Source organism: Plasmodium reichenowi, chromosome 14 (assembly GCF_001601855.1).
Source record: "Plasmodium reichenowi strain SY57 chromosome 14, whole genome shotgun sequence".
In the NCBI taxonomy this organism is placed as follows: domain Eukaryota; phylum Apicomplexa; class Aconoidasida; order Haemosporida; family Plasmodiidae; genus Plasmodium; species Plasmodium reichenowi.
In genome coordinates, this window is record NC_033659.1 from 2,676,712 (window position 1) to 2,693,921 (window position 17,210).

Below are 17,210 nucleotides of genomic sequence, written 5' to 3' on the forward strand. Positions count from 1 at the left end.
ATATATATTTTTGTGTTCTAGCTGTGATTAAAGAATAAAGGAACACACTTGATTATATACATATACAAAAAAAAAAAAAAAAAAAGGAAATATAATACCTACATTTATAAATCTATTTATTTTGGTGATTTCATCATCCAATTCTATGGTGATAAAAAGGATAATATATATGTGTTGTTAAATATAAACATATATATATATATATGTTGCACATTTATTATATAGGATTATATCCTAATATATTTCATCTTAATTATAAAGAATTTATGGTGTTATTTTTTATTAAAACTCGTACAATACATTATTTTGACAGGTATTACATTCCAACATATTACATAATACCACTTTTAGGAAATTTCCTGATAATAGATACCTTTATATATTCTTGTATAGAATATATAAATATATATATATATATATATATATAATATGCCTTATATAATTTTTTATTATAATTTTTTTTTTTTTTCATTTCACATTTGCAATATATTGATAATTCGTATATACACCTCAAAGGAATATATTATATACAAACCATATACATTTATATATACATATATATATATATATATATAGTAATTATATTCTTATTGTACCTAAAAAATTATATTATTTCATTAAAAATATGAGAGTATTCATATACTTCTTATTAGTATCATTTATCATTTCTTAATATTAATGATATATTTGTATATTCACAATTTTGTATATATAATAAATATTATTAAAATATAGATTATATCAGGGAAATAAAAAAAAAAAAAAAAAAAAAAGAAAGAAAAGAAAAGAAAAAAAGTATAGAGTAGAAATAAAAATAGAAATATAATGAAACTTATATTGTTCTTTTTATTTTACTGTATTTTTAAAAATACTGTTCTGCTTCAGAGAACAAATGACATACCTTTAATTAATTATGAGATGATACCATTAAGAAGGTTGAGAATATATATATATAATAAAAAAATAGATATTTTATAAATTGAGATATTATATATTTATACAATCAAAATATATTTTATTATTTATATCTATATAATTTATTCTACAAATTTTAAAAGATGGCAGGTGTCTAATAAGGAATTCACAAAATTAAAAGAAAAGTTAAAGATATTTATAGCATCAGGTATAAAATATGTATAATATATTCCTCATATTTTTTTATTTTTTTTTTCTTTCCGTATCATAGGAAGAATTATAAGCACTGTTATTTTACCATATTTGTGCAATAAAAATTATATAATATTAATATAAATAATTAAATAAATATATAAATGTATATATTTATATCTTTCATAAAGTAAATGTATTTTTCATTCTTCTTTTCAATGTATATTTTTTAGAAATTCAAAAAGATAAATCAATATTGCTTCGAAAATATTATAAGGAATTCTACATTATAGGTGCGATTACTTGATATATTAATAAAAATATACAAGTTAAAAAAAATGATTACTTGTTTTTGTTTAACATATAATTTTTGTCTTACTTCTTAATAGATGATAATAATGTATAGGAGAGAAAAGAGAAACATTTATATTATAAAAGGATAAAATAAAATAATAAGAATAAAAAAACATAAAAACTGTTGTATATTTGAAAATTGGGACATTAAATATATATATATATATATATATATTATTTTTTTGTAGAATGATATAGCACCTGTTGAAAATTTAAATGAAGAAAAAAATAACAATATTTTGAGAAAAAAGGTGTCAGGTAAAATACAGAATATATATAATATGGTATTGTAAAATTATAATCATATGTATAAATATATATATATATATATATATATATATATATATATATATGTGTGTGGATATATTATTTGCTTGTGTAGATATTAATGGATTGAAAAATGATAAAACAATTGATGTGAATGGTCCAATATTATTGATATGAGGATTATAAGATATATATTATATATTTTGTTCTTTCCACACACAAATACATATATTGGCATTTTGTTGTAAGGATTATATTATTATCCTCTCATACGATATTATTTTTTGTTATTAATTTATTTTTATATGACTAGCACATATATATATATATATATATATATATATATATCAAATTATTGTATATATTGAATTGTTTTTTTTTTTTTAAAAAAATATAAAAAAAAGATAACGAGAGTAATATTTTATATATATATTTAATTTCATAATAATATTCTTCTTTTGGTGTCATATAACATATGTTTTCCTTTTATGTATAAGATCATTCATATATTTATGCACATATGTAGATATTCTCATAATATGAATAAATAAGAAAACAAAATATTTAATTACAAAAAAATTATATCATAAAAAAAAAAAAAAATAATAAAAATAATAAAAATAATTATAAAATAATCAAATAATAAATAGAATGATTTAAAATAAATTTTAAATATTAAAATATTTTTATACGATATATTTTCTAATAAGTTTGATTTTCTAGTTTTAATATATCTTTTTCTAATTGGTTCAGCTGTTTTTCATAACCTTCTTTTTTCTTCAATTTTCTGACTGAATTAATATCAACTACATGTGATATTTTTAAATATTCTTTATTAATTTCATTATATTTATTTTTTAATTCTGCTAATAAGTAATCTCTTTTTTCTTTTATTTCTCTAGTAATTTTTTCCTCATCAATAATATCTTGTTTTTTTAAATTTTCTTTTTCTTTTAATTCGTCCTTAATTTTTATAAGATAAGGACTAATCTTTCCATAATCTTCTTTACTTAAAGGATCATCATCGATTAAAACTTTTCCTTTTTTTTTTTTTTTCTCAACAGGTTTTGAATTAATTACTTGCACAGCATTATCATATATATAATCGATATCTTCTGTAATATTCATTAAGGGTATATCATTACGATCAGGTAAAGGATCTTTATATTTTTTCTTTTTCTTTGACACTGTTAATAAACTTGGGTTTTTCTTTTTTATTTCATTTAAAGAAGCTATCATTTGATTTTTTTCTCCTTTTTTCAAAACTTTTTTTTCACAACTAGTTTGTAATTCTTCTATTCTTTTCTGAACAGATACTTTTTTAATTAATTCTCCCGTGGGGTTAGATACATTATATCGCTTTCCTCTTAAATTAAATGTAGAATAACTTGGAAGTAAGTTAGGGTCATGTTTAGATTTGTACAATATTTTCTTTATTCTGGTTTCTTCACTACTCTTTATTATACTATAGGCATTATCATCGTCTAATGTCATCAGTTCAAATAATTTTTCGTAATTCTCCATTGTAGTTATTTGTGGCAACATAGTTAAATATTATTTCATTGCTAAAAAAAAAAAATATAAATAAAAAGAATAAAAAAGATAAAATAGTAGAAAAAAATTAAAAAATTAAAAAATTAAAATTTTTCAACGAGAGCAAAAAGAAGAAATAAGACCTAACACACATCTATATGTAATAAATATTTATATGTTAACATATGAGCGTATTTTCATATATAATGTTTTATATTTTTCATATTCTATATTTCTATAAAATATAATCAATATTTTGATAAAACTTTTATTTATAAAATATGGACAATATTTTAATATAATCCTGTCTGTCTAGCTATGTATAATATTTTTTTTATTCATAAAGTTATAATAATGTGCAGTTATAAACATTTTATTTTTTTTTTTTTACAGGAGGATAAATGTCTAAAAGGATATATATTTTTGCACATGATATAGAGAGAAGGAATGACAGAAAAAAAAAAAAAAGAAAAGAATATAAATAAAAAAAAATATAAATTGTTTTGATAAACTACTATAAATGGATAGTGATATATTATATATATATATATATATATTATATATTACATATATTCCTAGACAATTATATAATAAATAAGTAGAAATTTCTTATGGTTTGATCTGCTGAAATTTTATATATAAAATTCCTATTGAATTACATTTTATAATATTAAGAAATGAAAAAGAGGAACATTATTATTTTTTTTATATAAATATTTTCCATTTTTTTTTTTTTTTTTTTTCTTATAAATTACTATAACCTTAAATTCATATTAAATTACAATAGAGAATCTTTGTTCTTCATATTATTAAGAAGAAAAGGGTTTATTATATATTTTTAACAAATTAATAATAACTTTTACTTTATTTTGATCTCATAGATTATTCGTTTATTTTTAAGGAATATATAAAAAGAAAGTGTTAGCATGATATATACTCTCCCTTTGTCTTTATATTATTTTATATATTATAATTTACATTGGATCGGTAGCACATATATATGTACATATATAATATATTATATGTATAATATAAATATTACATAATTTAGTACTTACAAATATTATATATATATATATATATATTTTATTACATATAAATAAATATAAAAAAAAATGAAGATATTCTACATATAAAATATATATATATATATATATTTATTTATTTATTTATTTTATTTTTTTTATTTATATACATAAAGTTCTCTATAATAATATTTGTTATTAATTTTTCATTAGAATACATTTTTATATATAAATATAATTTTGTTCATCTATTTATAAATATATATTTCAAAAAAAATGTTAAGTACTAATGAAAGATTGTAAAATAATTATTCATTAAAAAAATAAAGGGGAAAAAAGAATAATAATAGAATAAAATTATAAGGATATATATTAATAATTATGAAACGTTATAGAAAGTAATACAAGTAAATATATATAGTAATTTTTTTTGTGTATAAAATTTAATTCCATGACAATGAATTGTATAGAAAAAAAAAAAAACAATAATAGTTAACAAATATTAAATATATAAATATTTATTATATATATATATATATAATTATTATATTATCATCATTTATATAATGTTTTTCCATTAATATAACAAAAAATTTAAATAAATAAATAAATAAATATATAATATATATATAATATATATATAATATATATATAATATATATATTTATTTATATATATTTAATTAAAATAAAATAACATAAACAAATTTGGTAAATTCGTTTTTTCAAAATGAGGCCTTTAAATGATCAGGAGACTATGATTGTTTTTAAGAAACTTTCCAAATTGTAATTTCAAAAAAAATAACTATTTCAACATATGAAATATGAATATATGATATATATTACGAAAAAAAATAAAATAAGAGATTTTTTATTTTATACAAAAGGGTGATATATATATATATATATAATAATTATGTTTATTTTATTTTCTTATTATTTTTTTTAGTGTTGGAAATAATCTGTTAACAATGTTGTCTTATAGTAACGAAGAATATATATTAAGATTGCATAGATCAAACGTATATTTTGTTAGGTACAACAAAAAATTATAAAGTGAATAAATATATTGTATATATATATATATATATATAATTATTTTTTTTTATGCCATATATCTTTTTTAATTTGTAGAGCTGACGTGGCCAAACAAGCTGAATCATTAAATAAAAATTCACTGGTAAAAATATACTGAAATGTATTTATGTACATTCATAATTATATATTTGTATAAAGATTATATATATATATATATATATATTTGAACTAATTATATTTTATATTATATTATATTGCATTTATTTATTTATTTATTTTTATTGTTTACTTTCTTTTAGATATCTATGGGAATATGCTTGGGAAAATTTACCAAGACGAATAATTTTTTCATAAAAATAACAGCTATATCATTTTTAAACCAGTTTTGTATTCATAAAATTTGGTTAAAAGAATCAGGGGAAAAGAACTTTTTATTTGGAAATAATGTGTTAAAGGTTAATATTAAGAACATGAAAGATATCCTGAATAATATGAAAATTTTATGGTGAAACATTATAGTTTCTAACTTTATATATATATATATAATATATATATGTATATTTTTTTTTTTTTTTTTTGTAGAGCCATTTATTAAAAATTAGTGATAACATAAAAAAAGGAGATGGGATAATGGTTTTGTCTATGAATGATAACCCTATAGGTTTCGGTATATCAGTTCGAAACACACAAGATATTAAAATCTTAAACGTTACGGATACTGTATTAATTCATCAGGTATATAAATATATATTTATATAAAAAAAATGTAAATTTAAAATTATGTATTTATAAATATCTTAAAAGTATTATATATGTTTACTATATTATAATAATTAAACATATATATTATCTGATATAATATATGTATGTCTTATATTTTATAAAATATTATTTAAAGAATATATTTTTTTATATGTTTAAGTCTATAAATTATATATTATTTATTACGTATTATTTTTATATTTATATTTACATTAACTTCTTTTCCTTTTCAGAGTGATATCGGTGAATATTTAAGATGTGAAACAGCCATATAAAAAAAGAAATAATCAAATAAATAAAAAGATAAATACTTTTTACTTCGTATTTTTTAAAACACTTATGTGCAAAAAACCTATTATTTATTTTTATAATTTTTTTTTCGTTATAAAAATAAATAACTATAATAAATTTTTTTTTTTTTTTATAATCCTTGTTTTTGTTTCTTTATTAACATATTATATATATATATATATATATAATGTATGGATTTTATATATGTATTTATATATTTCCTTTTTATATTAATTAAAACTTAAAATTTTTTTTTTTTTAAAATAATTCCTTTAACTTTTCTTTCTTATTGCTATAAGTTATGAATGCATATTTAATGTTCTGAATTTACAGAATTTTTAATAAAACTTTTAAAGTGTATGTACATTTATAACGTCTTTATAGATAACCATAATATTATTTCTTTTATATATATATATATATATATATATATATTGCTTATAAAAATAATATGTATTCACTTTTAATTTGACAACTCAAAAAATAAATATTTTTTAGTGTTCATACACTGATTGAAAGTGTATGTACCGTATTTTAAAAATATATATATAAATAGCTTAAAATGTTTATAAAAATCATTTTTATTAACAAATAAATTTTTTTTTTTTTTCACAAATATTCTATAAATATATATAAACATAATAAAAATATATTTATTTCTTTTTAATTATTAATTTTTTTTTTTTATTTATTTTTTTTTTTATTATTATTTTTTTTTTTTTATTCTTAATATGAAAAATGTTTAAAAAAAAATTATTTCAAAGATAACATTAAAAATGTAATCTAGATTAAAACAATATTTATTTTTTTCACAACATCAAAAAGTAAAATTAACAAAATAATAAAACATAAAAAATTATATATATATATATATATATGTATATATAATAATATATATATTATTGGTTAATTTTTTTTTTTTTTTTTTTTTTTTATACGTTAATTTTATATTTCTATACTAATAATATTACATATTATACTTCTTTTATATATATACAAATATTACATTAAAAATATATATAAAATAACAAAAAAAGTATTTTTTTTTTTTTTTTTTTTTCTGAGTATTAAGAAAATACTATTAACAATATTACAAAGTTTGTACGTTCAGTTCTTGACATACAAAAAAAAAAAAAAAGATGGATTTTAAAAAGAGTAATAACAAAAATAAGGGAAACGAGAAAGATAATGATCGAGTTGGACAGCCATATGAAGTGAGAACTCGAACTTTTAACCAAGATATAAGTATCAGGTTAAATAGAGAAAATTTTAGCCTTCCAAAAATTCAAAGAAACGGTTCATTAAAATACGACGAAGGGCGTGAAATATTTGAGGGTGAGGAAACCGATGATGATACCAAATTAAGTAAAAAGAAACAGAAAGAGGTATTAAATTTGAAAAAGTTGTTGGAGAATATGGAAAAATATAATAACTTTAATAAGAAAAGCAATCAAGGAACAAAGAATGCATTAGATGAAGAAATGAAAAGAATTTCTTCTATGATGGATTATTATAAGGATTTAAAAAGCATGATTGCAGCTATCTCTAGCAGCATAATGGGAGATCCAAATACTCAAGTTGAGAAACTTGAATTATTATTTTTTATTTTTTATGAGAGTTTGAAAAGAAAAAGGGAAATTTTATATATAAAACTTAACAATAATTTGTATGAGTTAAGAAGAATGGATGCTGAAATGAAATATGAAGATGAGAACGTAAATTATATGAATGAGAACAACCAAGAATCTCATGATGAATATAATGAAGAGGCTATTAAGAAAAAATTTCGCTACATATCAAATCTCAACATCCTAAGTTGTATATCTATATGTACTATATTAAAGTCTATTACGCCATCATATAAAATTATTATGAGTGAAGAGAAAAACGAACAGAATGATAATAATGATAATGCTTCCCGTGGAAATAATAACATGCACACGAACAACAAACCAGGGAATCCAACAAAGAATTTTTCTAAACTAATAGAAAATGTGAACAAAGTAGAAAAATTGATAGTAAAATTTTTTAGAAGATTTTGTAGATTACTGAAAGAAAATATATCTACTAACCCTATTGTATTCGTTAATTTGTTGTGTGAATTGGTAGGCGTAAATTTATATTTATCTAGGGAAGAAAATTTATTACAATACCTTGTAATTTATGGGAACCTTGCTGTATATAGTAATAAGAAATATAACTGTAATATGCATATATTAGGTAATGTTAATGAGATTAAGAACAAAAAGAAATTTAAGATATTATGTGCAAAATGTGTGGTTACAATAAAAGAAATTATAGGAAATGATAATAACCTAACGTTCACCTTAAACTTAGTAGAATATTTTTCTAATATTCTTTTTAATAACGAAAAGAATATTTCCTTAAATTTGTTAAAAGTGTTTTCTAATATAAATATAAAGGAAAAGAAGGCGAATGCACGAACATATGCAAATGATTCAACAAATACGCATGGGGATAATAACAGGGAATTAAATGCAAAAACGAATATAAGTGGCGATATAAAAGTAGTCGATGTACATGCAGAAAAAATATTGGAACGTTTATTTGTAATCTATTTATGTGTATTAAAAGAATATGAAAAACATTCTCATAAAATATTAAAATATTCATTACGTGCTATATCGAGATACTCGATGTATATAAATAAATTTATCATGGATGATATATTATTTGAAATTAAAAACCTTGCTGCAATAAAAACTGTTTCATCTACAATAAGAATCATATGTATAGTCGTTTATCTAGAAATATATAATAAGATGAATGATAGTATATATGTTGATTGTGCATGGGTAGGTAATACCATTTTAGAGTTATTAGATCTTTCTTGTATCCCTGACTTAAATAGTTCTTCCTCAACTAATAAAGGTACAAGGGGCAATAAAAATAATGCAAATAAGAAATCTTCAAATGATAGCGATGCTGAATCTTTTAATAGTGATTTGTATAATTCTATGAAAAATGATGCATTCAAATATAGTACTGATTCAGATGATATAGAAAGAAGGTTGACCAAGGGAATAGAGAATGAAAAGCAATTATATCATAAGTATAAATATAGCGTTAAAATAATAAAAAGTGTTGATTTATTGTTAAAAACGAAAAGTTTCACTATTAATTATACTAACTTTAAATCAAGTAATAGTGATTTATTATATAAAATAATATATCAATTATTTAATATAATAGTACATATGGATTTTGAGGTTGGAATATTCATTTTACAATTTATTGGTAGTATATTTAGTAGGTATCCATTAATTAGGTGTATATGTGAAGAAGAAGGAATTGTTGTTTCTTTCATGGATGAAGATTTATCTGTTTTCTTTCATAATATTTTATTACATTCTAGTTTCTTCAAAGAATTATCATGTGAAGCCTTAAACATTTCCATGAATAATTCAAATGAAGAATATAAGAAAATTGTTGAAAAGTTTGTGAAAGAACAAGAAGAGAATGAAATAGAACATAAAATAATAAAATTTAGTTTAGATATAAATGATGAAGATATATTAAACCAAGCACGTTTTATGAGTTATGATCCTAATGGAAGCCTAATTTCAGATAAGAAAAAATATGAAGAAATTAAGAAAAATGTTGAAAACATTATAAAACTTGATAAAAAATTTAAGAAAGTTTTATATGAACATAGAAGAAAACCAAAGAATCCTGTAAACAAAAGTTCAAACACCAATGATTCAACTAATAATGAATCATCTTATGAGTTGTCTATGAGGGATCTTACATTTGTTACCTATTCTAAATATGATGATTTAATTAAATGTTTTGAGAGAAAACATAAAAAGGGTGCAACAAAGAATTGAGAAGTTGCTAACCAAAAAAATAAAAATAAAAACAAAAACAATCAATAAATATAAAATTAAAAAAAATGAATTCTTGGAAACTATTATGTATATATTATTTCTTATATGAAATATTATTTCTTTTATTTCATGAAATTTTTGGTACATAATTATTGTTTCCTATTTTTTTTCTTTTTATTTTGATACGTAATATGTGTTACATTTGTTTAACTACACATATGATATCATAATATAATTATACTTATAATTATAATTGAAGTTATAGTTTTATTTTTAGATTAATTTTTAGTTTTATTATTATTATTATTATTATTATTATTATTTCCTAATTTTTTTTTATTTATTAGAATTTTTTTCTAATACATTCTCGTTTTTTTTTTTTTTTCATTGTAGTTTTTTACCATTTTTTTTTTTATTTGATATTCAAAAATAATAAACATAACAAATAAACTTTACGAAAAGTACAATTATTTGAATATATAAAGATATATATATATATATATATATATATATCTATATAATTTCTTTCCACTTCAAAATTATAAGCTTTTTTAAAATATTTATTTATTATATTTATTTCCTAATTCGCATTATACACGTTTGTGGTAATATATTTAAACCATCTACATTATTATAATAATATGATTTATAATAAATTAAGAATTCAAAAGTTGCATAATGATAACAAAATATGATTATAAATGGAAGACGGAAAGAAAAAAAAATATAATAAAATAAATATAAAATATATGCCTCTTTAAAATTATGTGTATATATATTTAGATATTGACTTTTATATGATAGGATATTAGGAAACAATATAAAATAAAACAAATATAAAAAAAAAAGAAAAATATAAAAGAAAAAAGAAAAAAATAAAATAAAAAAGAAAAATATAAAATAAAAAAGAAAAACATAAAATAAAAATTATTTAAAAGATATTATTCTGCATATATATATATATATATATTATAACATTTTTTTTATTTTTATAAATAAATTTTATTATATGTATAATTTTATAATATATAATAAAAATACGTATAAAAATAAACAATGTTTTATTTCACTGTGATTTTTTTTTAAATAATTTTTTTTTTTTAGAATTTTATAATATAAAGAGAATAAATATAAAAAAATATAATTATTTTTATGATATAATATATATATATATATATATAATAAACATAATAATAAATATATTTTTTTTAATGACATAAAAAATATTTGAATATAATAAAAAATATTATATATTTTTTTTTTTAAATATATAATTAAAAAAAAAAATTTTAAATTAATATTAAAAAAAAAAAAGCATTAATGTTATTGTATGATTTATATTATAATATTATATATATATATATATATATATTATACATAAGTCCATTCATTTATATTATGATATTATTTTTATTATAAAAAGGAGAAAAAAATTGTAAAATTTCATTTATTTATTCATTTTTTATATATTAATTATATACTTATATACGTTATATAATATTATTTTTCGTAATTTACAAATATTAAATGATAAAATTGTTAGAATTTAGTAAATAATTTCCTATTATCATATATGAAATTCTTATTTTACTTTTTTTCATATACTCATTTCTTTATATTTGATCTTTTTTATTCGATAATTTTTATTATTTTATTTTACTTTATCTTTTCAATTTTATCCGTTTCCATATTTGTAAAGATTAAATTATAAATAATACAATACACGGTTTTAATCTGAGTAATATAATATTATTTATTTAATTTTTTTTTCAATCCATTCTATAAAACTATATTATTATTATAAATATTATTTTTTTTTTTTTTTTTTTTTTTTTTGGGGTTTGTTTATAAAATATTATATTCCATATAAATAAATAAAAAATATATATATATAATTATATATGTTATTTTTATTATTAAAGTGGAAGAAAAATATAACATCCATTTTAATGTATTTATATAGATGGAATAGTACAGTATATATATATATATATATATATATATAATTATATATATATGTGGTTTTATTTTTGGTTAAGAGTTAATTTTTTTTTTTTAAATTATAACTTTTAATTTTTTGTAACAATATGGAAGAAGAAAAAAAATAAAAAAAAAAATTTTTGTTTCCATTTATTAGTAAATTAAATATATGTATATGCGTATAATTATATAAAATAAGCATATACATATATTTCTATATATATATAATTATTCAATGAAAGAAAGGAATGTTATATTTTCCTTAATTTTGTAAAAAGAATGGATAGAATAGATAAAGAGCACAAGCGTAAATCTAATGTAGAATTAGATTTTTCGGATAATGTTTCAGATGACGATATTAATATAGATAAAGAAAATATATGGGACACAGATATAAATATTATAGATGATGACCTTAATATAATAGATAATGATGATGTGTTAATTCAGAACAACTCAAATAATAAGAATACAGGTTTGTAATTAAAATAAAAGGGAGACACATACATAAATACATACATAAATACATACATATATATATATATATATTCATATAATGGTTTTTTTTTTTTTTTTTTTCCTATTTAGATTATCAAAATGATAAAATATTTAACTTTCAACCTAAACAAACTGAATGGTTTGATGAAGAAGAAATTTTCGATTTACCAAATAATTTAGAAGATATTACGAGTAAAAATAATTCCTTAGAAAATAATGAAATAAATAAATATGATTATCAAAATGAATACAATAAATATAATTTTGTTGATCAACAAAATATATGTGATCAGCAAAATGTATGTGATCAGCAAAATATGTGTGATCAACAAAATATATGTGATCAACAAAATATATGTGATCAGCAAAATATATGTGATCAACAAAATATATGTGATCAACAAAATATATGTGATCAACAAAATATATGTGATCAAAAAAATATATGTGATCAACAAATTATTTGTGAAGAACAAAATATTTCTGAAAAGCAAAATATTTGTGATCAAAAAGAGTACATTAAAATTCATGTAGATAATAAAAACGACCATGAATTTTCTGACGCAGATATTTTATTCAATAATTTTTCAACTAATAAACCAGATGAGCAAAATAATGAAAATGTACCCATGTGTCTTATATCAAAAAGTTCGTATAGTGAAGTAAACGATGAATTTAATATAAATAATGAAGAGCATAATAAACATATGAATATGTTATTACAAATTAAGAAGATACTAAACATTAATGAAGATGAAGACGTAATAAAATACATAGAAAAATTAAACAATATGAATACAAACCATGTACAAAATGTTGGTGATTATTATTATAGAGATAATAATTTTAATGAAAAGGATCGTTTATTAAATGAAGAAAACGAACAAAAAGTAAATGAATTAAAAGAACGTGAATTATATTATTTAGGTATGATTGAGAAATTAAGAAATGAAATAAAAACCAAAGAAGAAAACGAAGAAAATAATATACACAAATTGGAAAACAAAATTCACGAATATGAAAAACAAAATGAAGAACTAAGAAATGAAAAGGAAAAACTTCAAAGTACTATTAATGAATATTCTCATAATTTTAATAATTTAAATGATCAGAACAGAATTACTAATAAAGAATGTGAAGAACTTAAAAATAATTATGATATAATTAAAGAAAAATATGAAAGATTAAAAGAGGAACAAGAAATATATATAAAACAAGAAGAAGAATACAAATGTTTGTTAGATGAATTGAAAAATGAAAATAATGAATGGAAAGAAAAGAATAAAAAAATGCATGAAGAAAATATGAAAGCATGTGAGGAGTTAAAAACGTTTGAAGAAATTAGAAACGTTGAAGATGTGAAAAAGATGGAAGAATTAGAAAATAAAATTAACGATCTTTTAAATATTAATGATGATTATAAAGTAAAATTAAATCAATCTAATGATGTTCTTCTTCAATTTGAAAAAAAATTAAATAATTCTTTAAATGATAATAAAAAGAATGAACATATATATTCGAACAAAATACAAACATTAGAAAACACAATTATGTTATTAGAAGAAGAAATGAATTGCATCAAAAAAGAGAATCAAGAAATAATAAATAATTATAACGAACTAGAAAATGATTACAACTTATTATTAAATACAAACAAACAATTAAATGAAGAATATGGAAACTTAAAAATATGTAAAGAAAAAAATGAACAGAATATACAACACTTAAAATCAAATATCCAAATCAACGAACAGGAATATTCCTTAAACAGCAAAAAATTACATGAGCAGAATTTAAAGATAGAAAATTTAATTATTGAAAATAATAAGAATAGTAAAATGTTGGAATTATTAAAAAATGAAAAGTTAAAAATAGAGAGTGAAAATGATATTTTAAAAAAAGATTTAACTAATATGGAAGAAGATTTAAAGAAGTTAGAAAAACATAGTTATGACATTTATGAAATAAAAAATCATTTAGAAGAAGTAGTAGATAAAAATAAAAAATTAATTGAAGATATCGAATTAGAGAAGAATGAAAAAGAACATCTGAATAATCAACTCAAAGCATATAATATCGAAATGAATAATTCATATCTTGTTTTAAAGACATATAAAATGAAATGTTCTTTTTTCTTAAATATTATAAAAAATTATGAAGAAAATATACATATTTTAGAAAATAAATTAAAAAAATATGAATACAAAAATGATAAAATAAATGATTTCACACATAATTTATATTTATCTAGTATACAAAATAATAAGGAAAGATATGGTGATGAAAAGGAACATTTAAATAATAGTTACCTAAAAAGATGTGATAGTTCTAAGGGGAAATATTTTGATGAAAGAAAAGAAGAAGAATATGATCAAGAAGAAAAGTTTGCGTACAATATCTTATTAAATAATCAATCAGAATGTTTAATGAAAGCGCAACTATTACTAAAAGAAGAATTAGATAAAGAAATACAAAAGAAAGATGAGATTCTAATTAAGCTACAAAAATTAATTTCTACTTTAAAAGAGAAAAATCTCATAATAAATGAAAAGAATTATAAAATTAAAAAATATCAACTTATAAATGAAAACTTACAAGACTGTATTGCAGGTTATCAAAAGGATATACAAATATTGAAAGAAAACATACATAATTTAGAGAAACAAATAGAATTGAAACAGATCAAAAATATTGTATTACCTCCTAAAGTACATGTTCATGTATCCAAATTATCATCATTAGAAAATAATATAAAGAATGAGCTCAAAGGTATAATAGGAAATTCATCCAACTTTTTAGAAAATACATTTAAATATATAAATGAAAATCCTTTGAAAAAAAATTTACAAAATAAAGCATTCTTCTCAACATCGGGAGAGAAGAAAATACAAGATGACATGCCTAAACAGGGGGAGCAAAATAAAGAAGAAGTTTCAAATTTTGATACTGTTGTTGATGTTACAGGAATGGCCAAGAATTTTTTATACAATAATATGAACATATTACAGAATTTTAAATATGATATGAAAGATAATGTGGTATTAAAAAATGATGCTTTTAATGAAAATGAACCAAAATATGATGATGTAAAAGTAAATGATCAATATGTAACTGTGGATAATGAAAAAGAAGTTATTTATGATGAAAGGAAGAATAATATTTATGATGAAAGGAAAAATAATATTTATGATGAAGGAGATAATTTATATGATAATAAAGATCCATATATTTCTATTAATGAGGAGAAAGAATATATTCATTCTGATAATGTATCTTATGATGATCATATAAAAGATGTGAATGTTGTATCAAATGAGCAATTCAAAAATTTAAATATTTCACAAAACGATAACGTTAGTGAAAATAAAAATATATATTTCAATCTTTTCTTTGGAAAAAAAAGCAAAAAAAAAAATAATAATAATAATATTAGTAGTAGTAATAATAGTAACAATTTGAATAGTAAAAATGAAATATTGGGTTCGCAAAATAGTACAAATAGTGTAGTAAAAACTGATTGTGATATTAAAAATTTATTCGATAAAAATATGAAGAATGAAAATAAAAAAGCAAAAGAAGAAACTACTGCTTTCTTTATGAAAAAATTTTTTCCTACGAATGAAAATGATGCATCAAATAATAATAAACAGAATAATAAAAATAATACGGAATCAGTTTTTCCAGCTACTTATGAAACTCCATATCAGCTTAATAAACAACATGAACATATATATGATGAATTAAAAGGTTATAGAAATGAAAAAATATTGAAAAATGAAAATTATTGTGATAATAATATGAACACATATAATGATCTTACATATAATAGTGAATTATACATATCTGAAGAAGATACCAATAAATATGATGCAAATATAGAAGCACAAAATGTTATGGACAATTCAAATAATGAAGAGCAAATTAAAAAAAATTTAACACATAAAAGTAGTGAACAATATCCACAACCTAATTTATCTGACGAAGATCCACCAATTAGTGATGTTTGGAATGACAAAATTGATTTAGATAATTTTGAGTTAGAAAATGTTTAATAAAAAAATGAAATTTATATTTCATAAGTGTTACATATATATATATATATATATATATATATATATATATACTATATTTATGTATTCATCAAGTTTCATATATATTTGTATAACATATATAAAAGACAGAAAAAAAAAAAAAAAAAAATATATATATTATATTATATATATATATTTTTTTTTTAATATATAAATACAATTAATTATTGTTATTATTTTAATTTTTTTTTTATTTGTTTTTTTTTGGTTTTTTTTTTTTATTATTTTTTTTTTTTTTTTTTTTGTTAATTTTTTTTAATATTTTATTATTTCTTTTATTATGTTGATATTATTATTACCCAATTATTTTAATTATTATCATACATATATATATATATATATATATGTATTAATAAAAGAACAGGAAATATTTTAAGTATAAAGAAAAAATTAAAATATATTTTTTTTTTTTTTTTT

At 18.4% G+C, this 17,210-nt stretch overlaps 5 protein-coding genes across 5 annotated transcripts; 4 read left to right on the plus strand and 1 right to left on the minus strand.

The window, feature by feature from the left end:
- Nucleotides 1–825: 825 nt before the first annotated feature.
- Nucleotides 826–1,905, plus strand: PRSY57_1465700 (hypothetical protein; the record flags this gene model as incomplete). The annotated part of the gene is made up of 6 exons (XM_012910253.2): nt 826–935; nt 1,059–1,123; nt 1,341–1,400; nt 1,497–1,507; nt 1,650–1,719; nt 1,844–1,905. The coding sequence occupies 6 exons, from the start codon at nt 826–828 to the stop codon at nt 1,903–1,905; spliced, it is 378 nt and encodes a 125-aa protein (XP_012765707.1).
- Nucleotides 1,906–2,430: 525 nt separating this feature from the next.
- On the minus strand, nt 2,431–3,273 carry PRSY57_1465800 (hypothetical protein; the record flags this gene model as incomplete). Its single annotated transcript, XM_012910254.1, has 1 exon — nt 2,431–3,273. One exon carries the CDS (start codon nt 3,271–3,273, stop codon nt 2,431–2,433), a length of 843 nt encoding a protein of 280 aa, XP_012765708.1.
- A 1,742-nt stretch (nt 3,274–5,015) lies between these two features.
- Nucleotides 5,016–6,360, plus strand: PRSY57_1465900 (large ribosomal subunit assembling protein, putative; the record flags this gene model as incomplete). The annotated part of the gene is made up of 6 exons (XM_012910255.1): nt 5,016–5,071; nt 5,235–5,321; nt 5,420–5,465; nt 5,623–5,778; nt 5,906–6,058; nt 6,319–6,360. 6 exons carry the CDS (start codon nt 5,016–5,018, stop codon nt 6,358–6,360), a joined length of 540 nt encoding a protein of 179 aa, XP_012765709.1.
- Nucleotides 6,361–7,515: 1,155 nt separating this feature from the next.
- PRSY57_1466000 (hypothetical protein) lies at nt 7,516–10,224 on the plus strand (the record flags this gene model as incomplete). The annotated part of the gene is made up of 1 exon (XM_012910256.2): nt 7,516–10,224. The coding sequence occupies one exon, from the start codon at nt 7,516–7,518 to the stop codon at nt 10,222–10,224; it is 2,709 nt and encodes a 902-aa protein (XP_012765710.1).
- A 2,259-nt stretch (nt 10,225–12,483) lies between these two features.
- PRSY57_1466100 (rhoptry protein, putative) lies at nt 12,484–16,754 on the plus strand (the record flags this gene model as incomplete). Its single annotated transcript, XM_012910257.2, has 2 exons — nt 12,484–12,679; nt 12,793–16,754. The coding sequence occupies 2 exons, from the start codon at nt 12,484–12,486 to the stop codon at nt 16,752–16,754; spliced, it is 4,158 nt and encodes a 1,385-aa protein (XP_012765711.2).
- Nucleotides 16,755–17,210: the final 456 nt, after the last annotated feature.